The sequence below is a fragment of the Bos mutus genome, chromosome 26 (assembly GCF_027580195.1).
Source record: "Bos mutus isolate GX-2022 chromosome 26, NWIPB_WYAK_1.1, whole genome shotgun sequence".
NCBI lineage: Eukaryota > Metazoa > Chordata > Mammalia > Artiodactyla > Bovidae > Bos > Bos mutus.
Window position 1 is genome coordinate 11133866 of NC_091642.1, and position 21119 is coordinate 11154984.

The 21119-nt window shown below is 42.0% G+C and overlaps 1 protein-coding gene across 3 annotated transcripts in view; it reads right to left on the reverse strand.

Annotated features, from left to right (window-relative positions):
- Positions 1 to 2336: 2336 nt before the first annotated feature.
- Positions 2337 to 21119, reverse strand: part of WDR11 (WD repeat domain 11) — a 59255-nt gene continuing 40472 nt past the window's right edge. For all 3 annotated transcript variants that reach the window (XM_070364021.1, XM_070364020.1, XM_070364022.1), the window contains 15 exons: positions 20899 to 21023; positions 20037 to 20184; positions 15986 to 16092; positions 15454 to 15568; positions 14911 to 15082; positions 12186 to 12294; positions 10787 to 10849; positions 9583 to 9648; positions 8652 to 8829; positions 7950 to 8045; positions 7179 to 7344; positions 6324 to 6421; positions 5736 to 5881; positions 4902 to 4982; positions 2337 to 3280 (listed from right to left, as the gene is read on the reverse strand). In XM_070364021.1, coding sequence (XP_070220122.1) covers positions 3127 to 3280; positions 4902 to 4982; positions 5736 to 5881; positions 6324 to 6421; positions 7179 to 7344; positions 7950 to 8045; positions 8652 to 8829; positions 9583 to 9648; positions 10787 to 10849; positions 12186 to 12294; positions 14911 to 15082; positions 15454 to 15568; positions 15986 to 16092; positions 20037 to 20184; positions 20899 to 21023 — 1824 coding nt within the window. In that variant the 3' untranslated portion in view covers positions 2337 to 3126. The remainder of the gene's footprint in view (positions 3281 to 4901; positions 4983 to 5735; positions 5882 to 6323; positions 6422 to 7178; positions 7345 to 7949; positions 8046 to 8651; positions 8830 to 9582; positions 9649 to 10786; positions 10850 to 12185; positions 12295 to 14910; positions 15083 to 15453; positions 15569 to 15985; positions 16093 to 20036; positions 20185 to 20898; positions 21024 to 21119) is intronic.

Sequence of the window (21119 nt, forward strand, 5' to 3'; positions counted from 1 at the left end):
AGCTCTGCAGGTTGCATTTTGCAGTTCTTCACCTTGTGGGTCTTGATGAGAGGTCTCTTCCTGTGCAGCCCCCCACCATCCGCCCACACCAGCCCACCCTACTTCAGTTTCAAAAAGGCCATAAACACAAGGGAAAACTGGTCCAAGCTACGTTTTTAAGGCAGTGACTGGAGAATGTTCTTTTATCTGATCTTAAATTCGTAACTATTTGTTCAGTCCTTTTGAAGCTCTACATCACAGGGTTTTTAACAGCCTTCTTGCCTAACTGCACTTGGCTTTGCTAAAACCCCAATCACCTATGGAACCTAGAATATCTTTCCTTCTCTTGTACTTGGAACAGTTACTTTCACCTTGACTAAGTCATGTTTCTCAGTGTCCCGGAAAAAGAATCAGGAGGGTCAGTAGTGTTAGTCGGCCTTTTTAGGTAAAAGAGCCAAATATTGAAGTAAGATGCCCGCAGAGACTCATCTGAGAGCCACAGGCACACAAAATCTCAGTGGGAGAGAGGTGGGACTTTCATGGTGTTATTTTGTGTGGGTCTTAACATGGCTGATGGAGCAAACACAAGGAGCCTTTAAGGACAGGAAAGACAGCGGGGCAATATGCTCATCCAAGTGCCCACTGGACCTGCCCATCTAATTGGATTCCAGCAGTTCTCAGGAGAACTGCATTCCTAAAGCCTAGCTCCTTTGCTTTTCCTCTTTTAAAAACACCAGCACATTCAAGTACTGATAGAGCCAATTTAACGGAGAAGGCAATGGCACCCCACTCCAGTACTGGAAAATCCCACGGACGACTGGTAGGCTGCAGTCCATGGGGTTGCAAAGAGTTGGACGCGACTGCACTTTCACTTTTCACTTTCATGCATTGGAGAAGGAAATGGCACCCCACTCCAGTGTTCTTGCCTGGAGAATCCCAGGGACGGGGGAGCCTGGTGGGCTGCTGTCTATGGGGTCGCACAGAGTCGGACATGACTGAAGCGACTTAGCAGCAGCAGCAGCAGAGCCTTTAAAATGCCTTTATGTTTTAATTGAGGGACTTCTTTCATTCACAAAATGAGAATGAGTCATTTTGAGTCAGTCATATCAATTGTAAGCAAGATCCCAAAGAAATAAAGCCCTATTGGCTCAGAGAATATTTTCACTTGTCTGTCATTTATTTCTGCCTTGCAGAACTCTTTTATTCTAGATGGAATAACTTCCAGTGTGTACCTGAATACTTTACTTAAATCGCAAAGTGCTGCTGAGGAGAATGAAACACTTTGGGTGATCACAAGCTCAGGAATCATAGACACCTAAGACTGTCCTCAGGCAAGACGGAATCTCCAGGCAACCAAGAGCCGAGAGAGGCACCGTTCTATTGAGGTGAGGGCTACTCCGTAGAGAACTCCTGATCCGGCGCATCTGGGCGGGACATGAGGCTGGTATTGACATCGCTCCATTATTGGTTTTGGGAGAACAGAATGTCCTGCTCCCACTTTCAAAGCGATGTAAAGACCTAAAGCCAGAGTGCAGGGCCCAGGGCTGGTCACCATCTGCAAAACAATCAGCAACAGAACAGGGAAAGGTAGTGAGCGACTCCCTGGTGAGCTGCTCTGCCTGGTCCTCTCCGCACTCCCACAATCCAGCAAAGGATCACCGACTATCTGTTGGCCTCCAATCCCGAGCACACGGAACTTTCAAATGCCCTCTGCTGGAATTTCTACTTCTTTCTCTTTGCTTACTAAAGCCAGCATTCTTTTCTCCCTTAGCTAGTTGATGGCTAGATTAATAAAGTCCATCCTGACAATCATTTAACTACTAAACAATATAAAGAGAGCTGGGTTTGCCTGTGGCCTTTAAAAATTTGGTGGAACCTACCCAGGCAAAGAAAGGGCAAGGAGGTGACCAGTTACAGGACCAATGAACGGATTCTGGGTTTCTTTTAGGACACGTAGCAAAAGCACTGGGCTGGGAACAAGCATTCCTGGGACAGGCCCTTCCTCTCCATGGACCTCAGTTCCTTGTTCGAGGGGGGTTGATATCTAAGGGCAGAGACTACGATTCCATCTAAAAACACCTCTCAGTGGGTGTTAGTACATATGCCACCATGGATGTCCAGGGGAAAGACAGGAAGGCCATTTCCTCACCTCTCAGAGCCACAAGCTGAGCCCTGCCCACGCAGGAACCCCGGCGGCAGGTGTTCCACCCTGTTCTGTGCTGCAGCCCCGAGTTCCTGCAGCCAGGTTCCGGATTCAGCAAAGCAGTGCTGGAGGGTGGGTAGCTGGACCAACTCCTGAGGCGCCAGCACAGCACCCGACGTGGTGCGCAGCAGCTCAGAGGACACAAAGGCCTGGCTGGGATGAATTCCCTTTTTATTTATCGTTTCTGTACGTTATACACATTTAAATTTTTAGCAATAATTTATAAGTCACATTTCATATAGTTCAGTCATTGGAAGAACACAAAGACAGAAATGAGAGCACTGAGCCTTCAAAGAGGAGGTTACTGTAACACATCACAGCAGGAGCTAAAATCTCAAATATCCAAGACTCCACAGACAAAACCTAAAGCTTACAATTTCTCTAAGAGCCTATGCACTTGAAATTACAAAATTCAGCAACTGCCTAAACCAAGAAATGAACAGCTCTGTTTTCAAGGTAAGAAAACAAGGAATGCTGTGGTAAGTCACCTTTACTGTTTAAATGTTTCTGCTCTGTTTATACGTGGAATGACTGTATATACACACAGGCACAGCACATATTTCAGTACAGCTCTCACAGACTGCTTTTACTACAGATTTAAATCTAGTCCATGAGAAAAGCAATTCAATTGCTTGGATCTTAAGTTTTAAAAAAATGAAAAGCATTTCTAGGGACTCTTAAAGCTGTCTCCAAAGTATAAAATGTTATACTTTCAATATCTGAAGTGTTCCTGTCTTTCTCTGAGATGAATACGGGTCCTAGGACTGGCTTCTCACAGCGTAAATGCTCACACAGTGTTGGGCATTCATGGCGAAACAGCTTACGAGCGCCCTGGAGAGGATGGCACCCTCGTGGGTCTGGGCTGTGACTGTCCACAGCCAGACCAACACCCCGGCCGCTGCTCTTGAGGCCGGGTGCCCTGGGGCACGGAGACTGGTCACTCTTCAGTCAGTCAGTTCTTGCTTGGGGGATTCCAGTTCATTCAATAAATCTCTGCCAGCTGCTCCAGCCTTTGAAGCAAAAAGAACCGCTCCCTGTTTAAAACCAAGGTTCTTTAAACTTCGGGCATAATCTGCATATATAGCAGAGATGAGCTTCTGTAAACTGCAGTTAAGGAAGAGAAGGGCAGACAGGGCTCCAGCAGGTTCCCACAGGCCAGAAACAAGGACCAGCTCTGGAGAATGTCCAGGGGAGGGTAGCACAGGAGGAGCACAGGGGGCTCTTCTCAGGGAGGGCACCTGCTGGGGTTGAGTGGGGGCGGGAAGGCGAGGTTTCAGTGTGCAGTGTCCCTGCACTGGCACCAGCTGAGCCCAAAGCCCAACTCCTACAAGACCCAACTAACATCCCCTCAGATGCTTCAAGGTCTAAATGCACTTAAGGAGTGGAGAGAGAAGGATGACAGAAGAGAAATACATGCGCAAACCCTTGAGCTGTTTGCAAATCTGAGAGGTTGGCGTTTAAGGGGCAGATCCAGCCTCACTGAGTGGCTCAGACGGTAAAGAATCCACCTGTCATGCGGAAGACCTGGGTTTGATCCCTGGGTTGGGAAGATCCCCTAGAGGAGGGCATAGCAACCCACTCCAGTATCTGCCTGGAGAATTCCATGGACAGAGGAGCCTGGCAGGCTACAGTCCATGGGGTCGCAAAGAGTCAGACACGACCGAGTGACTTTCACTTTCGCTTTGGGAATGTTAGACAGCCCTGTTCCACTGTGTTCTGATATCCAAAACAGCGCCACTGAATCAGAGCCAGCTTAACCAGTGCCAAGGTATATGACACTGAGTTCAATTTTCTGTTAAAAAATATATACAGAAAAATAAAAAACATGACATGTAGATATGAGGCCACAATGTAACAATTCAAGAAAGAGTGCAATGAGAACAACAAAGCCTCTGCAAACACAAAGACCTGAGAGTAGGATTCTCAAGCTCCTTCTTTTCAAAGAGAAACATGTCACTCAAGTGACGGGTGGCAGAACTGAAATGCTCCCGGTCACACATGACCTGCCTACATGACACGTCTCTCTGAAGTGCCACTGTGTCTTGTTCCACGTTAGCCCGTCCCTGTGGGTAACAGCCAGTCGTTCTTTTTAATCCATTCTGGTACGCATTTATTCCAGCAGAGCCTCCTATACCTTTCCTATACTGCTGCTGCTGCTAAATCGCTTCAGTCATATCCGACTCTGCGCGACCCCAGAGATGGCAGCCCACCAGGCTCCCCCGTCCCTGGGATTCTCCAGGCAAGAACACTGGAGTGGGTTGCCATTTCCTTCTCCAATGCATGAAAGTGAAAAGTGAAAGTGAAGTTGCTCAGTCGTGTCAGACTCTTAGCGACCCCCTGGACTGCAGCCTACCAGGCTCCTCCGTCCATGGGATTTTCCAGGCAAGAGTACTGGAGTGGGGTGCCATTGCCTCCTCCGTTTCCTATACTAGATCTTCTATTTTCTTTGCAAATTCAAACAAAACATTACAAAATCTGGGCTCCCTCCACTTCACAGCCCTTCTAGGCTCTCCATTGATCTCACGCTGATGCTGGTGGGGCAACAACCTTCTTTCTGATTTGTCCCCTCCAGTTTATCCTTTTCCTGGCTCTGGGCAGTCAGAACACAGATCTTTCTCCATACAATAGTTTCCTCCCAGGCAGCACAGCCAATGGGGATGCTTAAAACCCACTCACGGCATCTGGTTCCCCATCAGCAAACACATCCCAGCAAAGGATATCTGTGTCCTCGCTGACTTCGATGGCTCCGTACTTGAGACAAGCTTCTACAAACAAGGCCGCTCTGTCGAAGTACCTCATGCTGCTCAACAGAACACAAAGCACATCAGGAGCTGTAACTTTCATCATTTGGGGGTAGGACCATCCCAGGGAGTGTTTCCATACAAGGACTCTCCACAGAAGCCCGAGGGCTGCATGAGGCACACCAGTACTGTTCTCTGCCCCAGCTTAGAGGAAAGGGGAATTCTCAGGCCCCAACCCTTTGCTCTTTTCTATTAACTCTTATAAAAATTTTGTGAAATCACTGAAATAGAGACAGGACAAGAAATCTACAGAGACAGGACAAAAATCCACATACCCAGGTCCAGATTTCACAAGTAACTTTCTGTCATATCTGCCTCAACCTACTTCCCTTAGTTTTAAATAAATAAAATGTCCTATGGTAAGTGATAAGCATTAATTACCCTTCAAGGTTCTCAGAGGGGACACCTCCAAATTGCCACACTTTCTTCCCCCTTCCTCCTGCTTTTCTGCCTTTGTCTCAGTTGTTCTACTCAAAGCTAAATTGACCTCAATTCTTTTTAAAACTTCTTTTTAAACAGGTAACTATTAGGTTTAACTAACATTGGCAGAGAAGTAGCAAAGTTCCTAGACCAAAAGAAGAATGAATAAGCATGGATTGCTCCACTCCCTTTAGGTTTTTTCTAAAAAATAAACCTGAAGTATATGCTTCTCCCTTCACTCCCAACATCAAGGACTACCAGCCTCCTGGCAGAGCCTCATGAGCAGTGGTAAATCCTGGGTGGTTCTGACCAGCCACTGACAGTGGGTGTACCTGTGAAGCGTCTCGGCCACGCTGGAAAAGCAGCCCAGGGAAAGGAGAACCAGGAGGGCCTTGGACTTCTGGTTCACTTGAGGGGAGCAAAGGTGGTCGACCCACCGTTTCAAAACGTCAGCGCACTCTTCAGAATTTAAGCGGACCTGAGGAAGATGCCCACGTTAAAAAGGACACCCTGCACTATACACAAGGAAAAAAGAATTTAGATGAAATGGGATCTATTACCATGAAACAGAGCTCATCTCTGCTTTACCACACAGCCCCTGCTGCTGCAGCGCCGTGACCAGAGGCGACAGGGATCCACAGCTCAGGATCAGCGGGCCTGGGACACCTCTGGGCTGGGTGTAGTCTGGGCCCACACCCCAGAAGGGACAGGAGGCAGCTGCCTTCACTTAACTGCTACCAATGCAACCTCCACTTTGCAGTAAGAAGAAATGTAACTTATATGCAAAGAAGATGAAAGCTGCTAAGAAAATATTTGTAAAGCCGCCTTGCAGCCCCCAAAAACACCTCCAAATCATGAGTCAAAAATTCAAGACTGAACTTTCTCGCCCGAAGTTCCAGGCACCTACTAGAATCACCTACTTTGGCAAGCCACGCTGCCCGGTTCCACTCGCCATAGGTCTGCAGGTAGCGGCAGGCGTCCGCAGCTTTGTCTATCAGGCAGAGCAGCTGGACGCCCTCTGGAAGACAAGACAACAGCCCCGTGAGTGACGCTGGAGCTGTCTCTCTGGCGAGTCACTGAAGGGTAAAAACCACCATTTGACTTCACCTGGTCTTGGACATTTTATACCTATTGGAGACACGACTGACTTAAATTTTAAAATGAAGCATTAAAATAGAGTTTTACAATGTTATCACTCAAGTAACTTGGGTTGGCAGTACAAATACAGTCCAGAAAACAAACAAGTCAAGACTATCTCACTCACTGGTTTTAACGTTTAAGGTGTCCACGTTTGTCCAATTTATGTCTATTATTTCGGCCATTATTAATAACACCCCTTTTACTCTTTAAAAATGCACTGGTCTAGATGACTAAATTATATGGTCATCTTTTAATATGAGGGCTTCCCTGGTGGCTCAGATGGTAAAGAATCTGCCTGCAATGCAGGGGATCCAGGTTCAATCCCTGGATCAGGAAGATCCCCTGGAGAAGGGAATGGCAACCCACTCCAGTATCCTTGCCTGGACAATTCCATGGACAGAGGAGCCTGGCAGGCTACAGTCCATGGGGTAACGAAGAACTGGACACAATTGTGCGACTAACACTTTCATAATATAAACTGCTAGCAATAATTTATTTTTCTCCAGGGTATATCAAAAAGAAATATTCCTAATAACCAAATACTTTCCTAGGAATGGGTCTGATTTTTCAGAGTACTGACAAATATACACGATTTTTCAGAGTACTGACAAATATACCCCTAAAGCATGCCTCACCTGCCAGTTTTCCGTTGGCGATCATATTAGTTGCCACGAGCTTGATGGTGCTCTGGGAGGGGCCTGACGAGGTGACGGTGGTGACCAGACAGGCTTTCAGTGAATCACAGTAATAATGCTGGTTGTCTGCGCTGGTTTCCAAAAGCAACTGCACGGCTCTGTCTGTCTAATAAGGGAAACGGTTCTTCTAGTTATGAGGCCATTTTCCTCCAACATAACCTTTCAAGATTCATAATTTGGAACACTGAAGTTTTCAGTTTAAAGAAGATTTTCATTGTCAAAAATTATCCATAAACACGTTGCTTACATGTATACAAGTTGAACAAAAGTGCAACACTGCTTCTTTAGGACAAATGTAAAACCACAGGTACACAGGTTTACAGGTACTTATTTAAGCTCTGTACTAGTCAGAGACAAAACCAAAACAAAACAAAACTAGGCAGGCCTCATGTGGCATTCAGTTCACCTCAGTTCAGTCGCTCAGTCGTGTCCGACTCTTTGCGACCCCATGAATCACAGCACGCCAGGCCTCCCTATCTGTCATGTGACATTATGGAAGCCAAAACTACAAGTTGGTTTACCATACATTTTTGCTTTCTCAGAATGTCTGTTGGTCCTATTTTGAGAGAAAGCGTATATTTACACTTATACTTTCAGGGAAATGCTATAGTGTGTGTGCACGGTGTTTGTGTGTGATATAAATGATGCCGTAAAATACCAATCAACTAGCAACTCCCTGAAACATGAAAAGAGTTATAAAAACTGACATACTTGACCCAAGAGAAGCAGCTGGTCTGTACATTTCCTTGTATGATCATAAGTTGACCGTTTTACTTCCTGGAGATTAACCCTTTCCAACTGAAATTTCTAGAGCAGAAAAAAAAAAAAAACAGAGAAAATTGAGCCTGGATTTTAAAACTTTTATTTAACTATTAGTAAACATTACTTAGACTTCTGAGTCAAAGAAGAAGTCCAACAATTTAATAAGAATTTGAGAAGAAAAAAATGTTGAAACGTACTATAATCTGTGCGTAAGTCTGCCTGCTTACAGAAACTGGCACTTTAGCAGAGCTGGAAGAAAAATCCCTATGTGTAATTCAGTACTCTACTGGAGGTTAAACAAATTATGAAACTACCTTTATATATATAGAACAGCAAATTCAAACCAAGTAAATTAAGTATTTGTTATTTATAGGAAATTAATAACATGAGAAAATTAAAATGAACCAAGTTAAAAATTTTTAAGGCCCCCCAAAATTAAAAGGCTGTTAATAATAAAATTTTAATGTCTACTAAAAACTCAGTAAGCGTTTATGAGCTTTTCAAGTCCTGAATCAGGCCTTTTTAATGTGACTGTGCCAAGGGACTCATTTCTGTTATGTGGACCTTTACTTAGTACAAAGTTTCCCAACTTTAAGATACTTACAAAGAAAGACGTAGCTTTAAAGGTTTTTAATATATGAAACATAATACCTGAAAATAGGCATTTTCACAGAGGATGTCGTAACATATATCTAGCGGGTTGTTCACTCTGTCCTGAGGAGCAGCTTCTTTAGCCACTGGTGTGCTCGCGGCCTTTTCCTGGGACAGGCTGTGCAGATAGTGGGCGGCGACAGTCCAGAAGTGCAGCTCCGATTCATCACCATAAAGCCTGGCCAGGGTGAGATCACAGTCTCCACTGACCTCAGGCAGCAGCGTGGGGCCTGGACAGGGTCTCCCCACGGCAGCCTGAAGTGCTGGGAGCATGGTGCTGGCCCATGAAAGACCAACATGCTGGCTGGTGAAGAGCTGAAGCTTCAAGTCTCCAGCCCTGTTACTGGGTCTCAAACAGCACAGGACCCTGACTGCATGGGGCCCCTTCCGACCCAAGCCTCCCTTTGATCTATGTTAAGAGCAACACCGAGGTGCTGTACCCTGTGCTATTATTTACCTGGTTTGCCATCAGCACATCTTTCAATCTGTACCAGTTAAGGAAGAAGTTCCTCTGGGATCACTGACTAGATAAGGTGTGGAAATAATATACTCTTTATTCTCTGGGGAGTGGAGGGAAATGTCTTTCTTATAAGGGATGGCTCTACTCTAAGTAAGAATATATAGGTTATTCTAAATATAATCTAAATATAACTTATGGGTATACTTAGGACATGCCCCTTGTAGCTGATATTTTAAAAAGCTATCTGTAGAATGGAGTCTTTTCAATAGAGAAGGCCTAGATCTCATGTCTTTTTCTTTTTCCTATTTGTAATACTACTTTCAAAACGATCTGTAAGCCAACTATAAAGGATGAACTGATATATTTTCTAAAATTCCAAAGAGTTTGGTTTTAACTAACAACTCTTGATGAAAGGAGTGAGTTAACCTGAAATTCCCTGTCTCTTACCCAGAACACTTCAAATAGTGTTACCTTGAAACAAGCAGGCATCTCTGCAGGAGAGTAAACTCCGGATCGAGCAAGAGTTTCTTTATGTCACTGCAGGCAGGAATCCAGACAAAGGCAAGACAAAATTTTTGAATCCAACAATAAAGGAGATAAATCAATACACTCTTAAAATGGAAAATTCTACCCAAAAGATACGATAAGAACCTACAAAAGAAGTCACTTTGCCACGGCCCTGAAACTGCAAGAGCTTACAGGGCTTAGACAGTATCTAGGCTTGGAGAAGTGGAACCCATCAACCACCACAGCTTAAGGCTCTAATGCTGATTTACCTTCTTGAAGCAGCTCAACTCCCATTCTAAAAAATATGAACAGCTACCTAACTACAGGAATAAGAAGGTCATTGTTGATAAAATGATTTTACTAAATGATCATCAGGAATACTCTATACTTCAGAGAAGATGCATTCAGAATTTATTCTTCAAAGTACTCAAAAATTAAAATATATAAGTGTTTCATAAATTGATATTTCTACAATAGCCCATTATAGACTATTTATAAATAAGGAAGGAGGGGAGATAGTCTTTAAATCTATTCTTTTCCATTTAAACATAAATGCTAACCTTGGGACACAGAAGAGAAAAAAGTAATTACTTTGAATTCGATATCAATATAATATTCCTTTAGCATTAATTTATTAAGTATTAAAATATATGTTATGGATTTTAGATTGCCAAGATATGTTTTCCCAAGAACTCCTTGTGGAGTCAAATTTTCCTTCTTCCTTTCCAGTGTTATACACAGTACCTATTTGTAAATGTTCTTGACTCTAGGGAGCATATTAATTTCTTAGACAGAATTGTACAAACACAGAACCTGACACAGAGAACTTATCTTAGCAGAGAGAAGCTGACACACAAGAATTGCCCTGTGTACACCCATCCTCTAACGTGAGGCTCTGCAGGGCATCTGTGCTGGAGGCAGGTTAGCTACAAGGCGGCTTACCCCACTGCTTCTTCTCCTGCCCTGACATGAGACCACAGCAATCTGAAACTTACTTCCACAAAACAAAGACTCTAAAGGGAAACAAACCGAGGTGAAGAGAGGGGTCTCTCCGTGGGCCACTAATATTTTCCAAAACAAAGCTTATTTTAATTTTAAAAAGTATAAATCATTATGTTTTTCTTTTTCATAGTCTTATTCTCTAATAAAACACAGTCAGAGTGCTTACTTAGACAATGAGTTCAACTGCTCTTGAAGGAGATTCTTTATTTCTTCATTTTCTGGATAATCACTGTACCAAGAAAAGATTTTAAATGAGTTAGTTTTCTCTTTATTTACCACCATTTATTTCTTCACCAGGAAAAAAGGTGTGTTAATACAGAAATAACTTCTTTGTAGTCCTTGGTTAAAAACCTGCGTGTAGACCGAAAAGCAACAGCCTACTCAGGAACCTACCAATCACCTTTAACGCCTGCTTTTATCTTATTGAGTCAAAACAGAAATGAGCACAGAAAGTTTCCCTGGCTTTCAAGAAACCTGAAAATTTATTAGTGAGCTCTAAAACTATCAGGTTTAGAGTCACGTTAATAAGGAACTTAGCAAGGACTACACGAATCTGCTAGTTCTGCTCTGCAAAATTAACATTCATTTCTCTGAGTAGATACTTCTTGGAGAAAGAACATCTCATCACATTTATTTTTTTAATTCTCCTAACCCAGGGCTTCACTGGTGGCTCAGTGGTAAAGAATCCCCCTGCCAATGCAGGAGATGTGGGTTTGATCCCTGGGTCGGGAAGATCCACTGGAGAAGGAAATGGCAACCCACTTCAGTATTCTTGCCTAGAAAATTCCACAGACAGAGGAGCGTAGGGGCTACAGTCCACGGGGGTCACAAAGAGCCAGACACGACTATGACTGAGCACACACAGCCCACGCCCATCTGTGCATCCACACAGCAAAGGTCCCGTAGCGCTTGTGGTAGTTTAACTAACCACCGCCAATAATGGTTTCTGTGACTGTTTTTTGCAAGGAGGCAGGCTATAAAACAGAAAACACTTCTGAAGTAGATTCCTTTATGCTGCTTTTAAAAAGATTTAATCTTGTCCCCTGACCCTGATGCTGGGAAAGCTTGAAGGCAGGAGGAGAAGGGGATGACAGAGGATGAGATGGTTGGATGGCATCACTAACTCAATGGACATGAGTTTGATTAAGCTCCGGGAGTTGGTGAAGGACAGGGAGGCCTGGTGTGCTGCAATCTCATGGGGTCGCAAAGAGTCAGACATGGCTGGAGTGACTAAACTGAACTGAATCTTGTCCCCAAATTCCTCTTGGCCTCAACTGGCCCTCTTCACACTCAGTAAGCCATACCCAGGTTCAGACTGTAAGATGACCGAGCACACAGCCACCTGAGACACCCACGTGTATTCACAGCTGTGCCCAGGTCCCCAGAGTGGGAAAGACAAGAGGCAGATCAGTGACTCTTTCAGGGTCTCTGCCATCACTGCCTTAACTCAGTTTTAAGGTTCCAATGCCTGTAAGCCCTGGAGACCAGCCACTGCTAATTTTTATGGGATGTCCTTCAATCTTAAATCAATTAAGAAAGAAAAACAATAATGCAAAAAAACTTACACATGAGAAATGTCCAAAGAATACTGTCCATTCCAAGGCTGATGTAATAAGAAAGCTTTCAAGGCGAGAGCAGCCCTGGGAACAAGGAGATATGGGCACCACACAGGCTCTAGACAAAAACACAGATTTCGCTTTTAACAAGTAGAATCATATACAACTATAAAGCTTCTGCTGTAGACAGTTCACAGAGAAGTCAGCAGAGAACAATGTATAAGTCTGGTGGTGGCAACTCAGAGAGTGTATTAGTGTAATCACTGCTTAAGACACAGGGGCTCAGTGTCGGGCAGAAAGTTAGACTGAAGAGTCTCTGACCCCACAGAGATAGTACTGAAAGTTCTTGGAAACAGCATCATACAAAATGTTACTAAACAAGTCTTATAGTTCTGGATTCCTTTTAGACACTGCTAAAAATAATATTGTTTTATGCCATTTTATGCCCCTGATCTAGGCAGCAGATAAGAAGGATTCTCCAACTTAAAAACAGGGATTCCAATTTTCTACATTTGTCTGACTTCCCCTTTTACCGGGAGAAGAAGCAGTGTCAGAAAAATGTAAATAAGGGGCGGGGGTGGAGGAAGAAGACCAAGCTATCCTAAGAAAACAAATTTGAATCAACATATTACGATCTTCTCTATTTGTCATAAAGGAGAAATGAAGCAAATATACTAAATATTATATCAATGCATATGACCTCAAATGATTTTATTATCTTATATCAATAAGGTCCAAAATACATTTCTAATTCCTCAGAATAGAAATATATTACATCAAACATATTTTTCCAAGCTCAAATCAGCACATATCTGGCAGCAAACACACAGAAATCTTTTTCCAAACTCCATGTTTATACTCTCACCAGTCTTTATTCTTTAACATTTACTGAGTGTTGTTCTGAGTTTAAAGCTCAATTTAGGGGAATATATGCATAATTTCATTGACTTTCCCCATTATTATTTTAAAACTTGCCCTTTTTGGCTGAGGTTGCACCATTAGAGAATCAATAGCATTTTTTTAGGAAAATTTTAAAAGGAAAATGTAACCTAAAATCTGGTTGAGAGTCACCTGTTCATTCATGGTATTAAACAGTCATGGTATTAAACATGGTAGCCCATTAAGCTAACAATGGGTTCTCATTAATTATATAAACAGATTAATTTAAAAACAAGTACCTTGGCTTTGGCTGCTGTCTATGGGGTCACACAGAGTCGGACATGACTGAAGTGACTCAGCAGCAGACTCAAATTTTAAGATAAAGGTCAAAGAATAGCTTCTCAAACATCTAGATTATATTTGCATACTTCTTTACCTAGAATTGGAGAAGGCAATGGCATCCCACTCCAGTACTCTTGCCTGGAAAATCCCATGGATGGAGGAGCCTGGTGGGCTGCAGTCCATGGGGTCACTAAGAGTCAGACACGACTGAGCAACTTCACTTTCACTTTTCACTTTCATGCACTGGAGAAAGAAATGGCAACCCACTCCAGTGTTCTTGCCTGGAGAATCCCAGGGACGGGGGAGCCTGGTGGGCTGCCATCTATGGGGTTGCACAGAGTCGGACATGACTGAAGTGACTTATCTTACCTTTTACCTAGAACTAATGACTAAGTTAAAAGAAAAAAATCATTCTTGAAATTCCCTTAATTTCTTCAATAACTTTATGTTTCAAGTTAGTATCTATGCTTGTCCTTCCCTAGAAGGAGGTCCTGCTACTTCTGCAGAGCTGGCAGGGATCTTGAGGACAGATGTGGCAATGCAGTGCTCAACTGCAGCTCACCAGAGGACAGTCACAGTTACAGAGTAAGAAGTTATGGTTCCCAAACACAGTGGCAGGGGTGGGGCAGTGTCACAAACAAAAGCACATTTAATCCAAGTTAAAGGCAGCCCAGTCAGCATACACAGCAACTCGGTAGTGCCTCAAGCACAAACATAACAATGAAGGGTCATGTTTTAAAACCCTACTGTCTCTGAATATGCCAAAGACTGACTCTGAAGGCACAGACAATTCCCAGAGCCAACAGTTTCTATGATGAAACTCTGTAAATGACTAAACAATTCTCTTATATTTTTTTACATATTAGATAGCCCAGTGTATACACCAAAGTTATGCCTGGAGAAAATTTAATGTAGGGACATCTCATTTTCAAATTGATGAGTGCACTCACAAACTTCTCATTCATAGCTACTTTTTACTAAAATAGCTTTCATTCTCAGAAAAAAATCTCAAAACCACCATACAAAAAAGGGAAAGGTAGTGCAATCATCTAATTCTGTTTTGACTGGCCCTTTAACGAGTCATAAGACAGGCATCACAATTCATGATACTTTCCAAAGTTACTTTTCCATGATATATGGTTGCAAAAGACACAAGACTCACTATTAAAAAACCAGCAGTACTTTACCACTAGATTCGTGTCCTCTGATGACCTCTCCTAAAGTCTGAGGAAGTCATTTTTATTCATGTAAACATCTTTCATCTTTTGACAGAGCACTCAGAAAGGGGTCAAGGAAAGGGCGCTGAGTAAACCAGCACTGGGGAATGACTGACATCTAATTACAGAGTCTAGCATCTCAGTAGTATCAACACTCAAGCTTTAAGTTAATATGCATTCTTAAACACAGATTCCTAGAAAGAATGAAATGGAACAGAAGCAGCTCTCTCCCATGAAAAGAACAGCTGGTGCAAAATAAAGACACTTCCAAGCATCCTTCCCTTAGAACTCCGTACCAGTCAGCTCCTGCTCGTCCATCCTAAAGCATGTGGACTTCATGGACATCTCCAGGACCCTGATACACCCGTCATCGGAAGCCAGGATCACTTTATCCGAAGTGCACCAGTCCACATCCAATATCCGAAAGGTTACATTTCTTCCACTTCTTAAACTGCTCACCATCTGAACCTTCAAGAGTGAATTTGATTGTCACTTTCAGAAAGAAAAGGAAGATGTTTATCATTCCAGACTAAACGAGCAAGAACGGCAGTGCCTGTGGCGAAGGTCCAGTTCATGTTTAAAACTGAGCAGTCGTGGGCAATCTATCTTCCACATGCAGACTGCATTTTGAAGGTCCCAGAGATGGTGGTAACATTAACAATCTGTTGAGCTGTCACCTTTAGAACAGAAATACTACAAAAGAAAAAATTTTTAAAGGAAGAAAACTGCTCTAAGAAGCTTGACAAACCCATTTATAAATCAGAAGGAAGGAAAAGAAGTACATAGTTCCTGTGACCAGCAGCTGCATTTGCGGTGAGCCCGCGTGCAGCTGGGCTTACCTCTTTAGAATCCCATACTTCAGCTCCATCATTGTACATTGCTATTAATTTTTGGTTTCCTTTACCAGGGGCGAAACGAATCTTCTTCACCCAACTTCGGTGTGTAGGTATTCCTCTGAGGACAAACAGAAACCAAAACACCAATATGAAGTAGAGTAGTCTCTCGTCATTGAGAGAGATGTCCAATGTCTCTTTCTATTTCTGCTTTTGATAAGGTCTAGTGACATGACAGGACAACCACTCTGCTTTCTGGGACAGGGATCGCATATGACAGACGTGGTCTGCTCTTTAACAACAGTTGGAATAGTGCCCCAGCACTTCGTGTGGGCCACCTGCAGGTAAGGGTCATTTATGAATATCCCAGAGTTTAGCTCAAGGCAGTTCCTCCCAAGTTCTACAACAAGAGACCCAAGGGTCCAACCTGCACATGACTATATTTAATGACACTATTGCCAAGTGACAGGCCTCCAATGGAACTATATCGAGATTTTTTGTTTCAGCCAAATAATACACTTGAGTTCTTGAAACATACCTGGATACTCTGCCTTTCAAATCCCAAAAATTTAAATTTCCATCCATATCTCCAAGAACTAACGTATCACCTTTCCAAGCAATGCAAGTAATGCTACCCATGCTCCCCTAGAAAAGAACAGCAACAAACACACATCAATTTCACCACTTATAAGCAGTCACAACAGAGAAATACTTTTATTTAACAACTGTGATAAAATAATAAAGATATCTTGCTGGTGGTTTAGTTGCTAAGTTGTGCCCGACTCTTTACAACCCCATAGACTGTAGTCCACCAGTCTCCTCTGTCCATGGGATCTCCCAAGCAAGAATATTGCAGTGGGTGTTATCTCCTTCTCCAGGGGATCTTCCCAACCCAGGGATCGAACTTGGGTCTCCTGCATTGCAGGCAGATTTTCTACAGACTGAGCCGCCAGGGAAGCCCCAAAGATATCTTAATAAAACCTAATTATAGTATGAACATCATCAAACACTAACAGAGTTTAGTCACTAAGAGGGCTACCTAGCATTTCAATTTCAACTAAGAAGAAACAGAAGATTTCAATTCAATGGACATTATTATCTGAACTAGATTTATAGAGAAGTTCTTTTGAGGAAGACCTACTTCAGAAAAAAGAAAATTAAAAGAAGAAAAAAGAGAAGGAAAGGACATCCTTTCAGGCACTCCTGTCTCCAAGTTATCCCTCACTGCTAAAGGATGAACACATTTATTCTGGGGGAACTCAGAGCTATCTCACAACTAACTGTTCAGCAGTTCTTCTACTGAGGATCCATCACTATGCAGTACACCTGAAAGTAACATGATTCTGTATATCGACTATATTTCAATTAAAAAAGAAAAAAGATTCATAGCTTTGCCGGTACCTTCATGAATAATGAAGGAGAAGAGATACTATACACTGAAGGCATCTGTAAAATCTGAATTCACAGAAGGTTCTGCAGAGAAGTTACACAGGGAAACACAAATACAAGAATGAGACACTTCTGTAATAAATCAAAGTGGGCTGGAAGGAGCATGCAGCTCTAATACAAGCACAGAGGTACTGTGATGGAGAGACGTGGAGTTGGGGCTCTCAGAAAAGCCGTGTGGACCTGAATCCCAGCTGCATCATTGAATGTGCTGTATGATGTGGGGCATGCTTACTTAATTTTTATATGTCTGGATTTATCGTCAATAAAGTAGGGCAAGCTCATAAAATTTGAGGAGTTCCTATTAGTGTTAATAAATTTTTATAGGTAAAGGCCTTATGACGATGTTTGCCACAGAGTCAATATAATGCTAGCTATTCAATAATATTGCTCAATTACTTTTCTACTTATATTCTTATATTCAAAGAAATCTTGTTTCATCATTTATAGAACAATATTAAAAATTCATGTTTGGTTCTCACAGTATTGCTAGTAAGAAGTAGGAATGCTCCAGAGTTTTGCTAAACTGGCTGTTAATAGACTTGCACATACACCAAATACTGCATAAATCCTAGTGGCAGTCAAGAAACAAAGATACAACTGGATTAAAAATAATTATGTTAGTGATTCTATTAGTAAAAAACTTAGAAATCTATGTTAAATAAATAGAATTCAGTACAGTATAAAGCAATAGTCCAAGATCTTATTTCTATTCTTCTGACCATATTAACATAATAGAATATTTAAGAGTTTGCCTTTAAATTTAACTTTTTTAGTCCTGAGAATTTTTGTTTAACATTTTTACATTACTTTCTAACTTCTAAAAATTAGAATATTAAAACTTCAGTCCAGAAATCTATCACCAGCTTAGAATTACAAGTGATGTATTAGAACTTTCTACCTAAGAGCTTGTTGATGGAATACAAGCCATATGAAGATTCTAAGGTGCTTTTGGAGAAAAGTGGGACAAACTCGCTTTCTGACTCCAAATAATCCCAAGAGAACCAATGAAAGATTTAAAACTCAGTAGAGTATTATTAGTTGGCACTGATATGTTTCCTACATGTAAAACACGATGTTCAAAGGATCGAAGTAAAGCTGGCAGCAAACGGATAATCATTCTCTCCCACAGTTTTCTGAATAAAGGCAGTCAGTCAACTATAAACTCTCCATGGGAATGTAATTTAAAATATATCAGGCTTCTTCTTTTTACCATTTTTATATGCTCTATAGTTATGGGGCCAAAATTTAAAGGTAAAGTTCCAACTCAAAATAAATGGCTTAGTGGCTTAGTACTTTATATTTGGAAGGAAGGTAAAGAAAAATATTAGATTAAAATAAACAAAACCTCTGCCTCAATTCTACACACTGGTCATTGAAAAATATTTTGATTGCTGAAAATAAAAATAATGAACCCAAATCAGTCATTCATGTTTTATACAGTAGATACATAACTCTCTTTTCCTAAAATAATCTGCTCTAAAATATGCACTAATTTCACTGGAGGCTGGATCCTTATTAGGCTGGTCATTCTTCGAAGAAACTGCTTCCAGCTGTGGAATAAAAGGATCTGGCAGGCAGAATTAAGACTTGCTATATCCTGACCAGACCTCCATAAGAAGAGGCAGAATCTTAAAAGCTGTGTTGTGCAAAAATCCTGAAAGCAGCAGGACTTTTCTTTCTCCCTGTCTTCCTTACTAAAAGGAAAATTCATGTGTCTAGTGTTCAAAAGTTTTCAACTTTTTTTAGAGTGGAGGAACCTAGAATCTCAGAAATTATTGGATTATTTCTATTCTAATCTCAAAGGTGATGTAATCAAAAAACAAAAGAGAATGAGCTATTTGCAAGTGGCACTAGAGAAGCTAAGGTGGGGCCTTCTCTGAGGTCTAAAGGAGGAGCTCTGAAAGGAAACTGATTTTCTGGAATAGAGCTCTTTACACTGCAACTCTTAAAGGCCATGTTCTTGAACTGCAGTTTTTCTTTCTATGCACTTAAATTTAGGTTACTGCTCCTATTATAATGCCAAGTATCAATCTTTCACATTTGCATTATTTTTATCCTTTCAAACTAGTGAAAACTTTTGGCACTATTAAGAGTTTAAGACAGACATCACTAAATCTCAGATATGACTCATTCTATGTAACAGTAAAACTGGAATTACAGCTTGAAAAGCACTTTCACATGCTGCTGCTGCTGCTAAGTCGCTTCAGTCGTGTCCAACTCTGTGCGACCCCATAGATGGCAGCCCACCAGGCTCCCCCGTCCCTGAGATTCTCCAGGCAAGAACACTGGAGTGGGTTGCCACTGCCTTCTCCAATGCATGAAAGTGAAAAGTGAAAGGGAAGTCGCTCAGTCGTGTCCGACTCTAGCGACCCCATGGACTGCAGCTCACCAGGCTCCTCCGTCCATGGGATTTTCCAGGCAAAAGTACTGGAGTAGGGTGCCATTGCCTTCTCCGTTCACATGCTGGTTATATGTAAGTTATATACACACACACACACACACACACATATATATATATAATCTCATCCTCTACTTAACAATTATAGTAATATTAGCAAAAACATTTTCTTCATCCACTCAGTAAAAAAAACCCATGAGATATATGCTGACACAAATAATTAACTATAAATCCTTAGAGAATTCCACAAGGCCATGGGGGATATATATGTTTGTAAAGATTAATACCTTTACACCTACAACCTGATTACTGTTACCTAAAAATAATACTAGATTTTAAATAAAATCCTTCAGGGTAATACTTGAAATGGAAAGAGGAGAGACTAGACTCAGACACATAGACCTGGGTGTAAACGCTGCTCTGGCATGTCACGAGGCCGGGCAACCTGGGGAAAGTTACTCATTCTCCCTCAATCCTATCACAGATAAAATGGAAATAGTTCCTCATGAATTATTATAATGACAAAAATGAGCAGCACATGGTATGTCATCAAAATAGTTACAATGCTATTCTCCAAAAGTATGGGACAAATTTAATCAGTGGTAATATCTCCTTAATAAAGCTTATTTGGATTAAACTTTTCTGAAAGTTTTCCACCTTAACTGTGGCTTCACTGGCTATAGAACTTATGAGGTCTATGGTAAGAAATCTTCATGCAGGTTTAACCACAGTTTGGACTCACGTCTGGTGGGATCCGAGCACTGTCTTTCACTGAGTTTCCTTCAACAGTGAGATGATAAACTTGGCCGTCATTATCAGTGAACACAAAATGTTCCCGGGCAGAGATGTTCTGACTGAGTTCAGATTTACTTTCAGCCTCCTGCAACAAGCTTTGGGATAGAGGAAAAGAAGATGAAGATTTTTTTTTCCCCTAGAGTGACATAATGAATTAACTCACTCAAAATACAGATGGATTAACAGGAGGTCAAATCATTTAAAAATAAAAGGCTGAAACCAATCTTTGCCCGGCAATAAGAGGAAAACACAAATTACTCTTCATACCATGACTGAATGTTTACCCTGTACAGAAGAATGGAGTGATCTAGACTTCACATGGGAAAGAAGACTCTCTGCTGTTTCTGCTGCAAAACAGAGGCCTTACCTTGGCGCATCATTCTCTCAAGTTTTTTATTTGTAAATCTGGTGGGGACGGGGCAGTACAAAAGTTTGAATTCCTAATACATTTTCTGTGGTGAACACAGATGACAATAGGGTCCACCTGGGTGTTCACGCTACGTTCATTTGAATCAGAAGCTGAAGTCTATGGAGCCGAAGGGCACTGAGAATCAATCATGCTCACTAACAGGCGCGGACATGTAAACTGCACGCTGCTCTGAGCAATGCAATTACTAACTAACTCTTTAGTCATGTGAGCGTGTACACAGCCATCAAAGTCTGTTCCAAAGCGGACTAGAGATGCCTTAGGATGCCACCCGTCAAATTCCCAACGAGGACTTAACAAATTTCCCAACCAGGAAATAATAAATTCCTGGTTATCTGTAATAACCAGGTTATTACAAATGACAGCGGGAGAAGCAGGGCACCTGATCACAGATGACTCAACAACACTCAGCTCTGTATCTGAGACCACGGTCTGGCGGGCCATGGCCTCTCGGGTGGCCAGCTGTTTCTTCCTCAAGCTCTTCAAGTTGTGAGAAGGTGACCATTCCTGTGAATCAAAGACAGATACCCACAAGTGCTCAGTCCCTCTTTCTTCCAGAAGAGCAGGTCATACTCACCACTGCCCAGCATCACTTCTTATTAC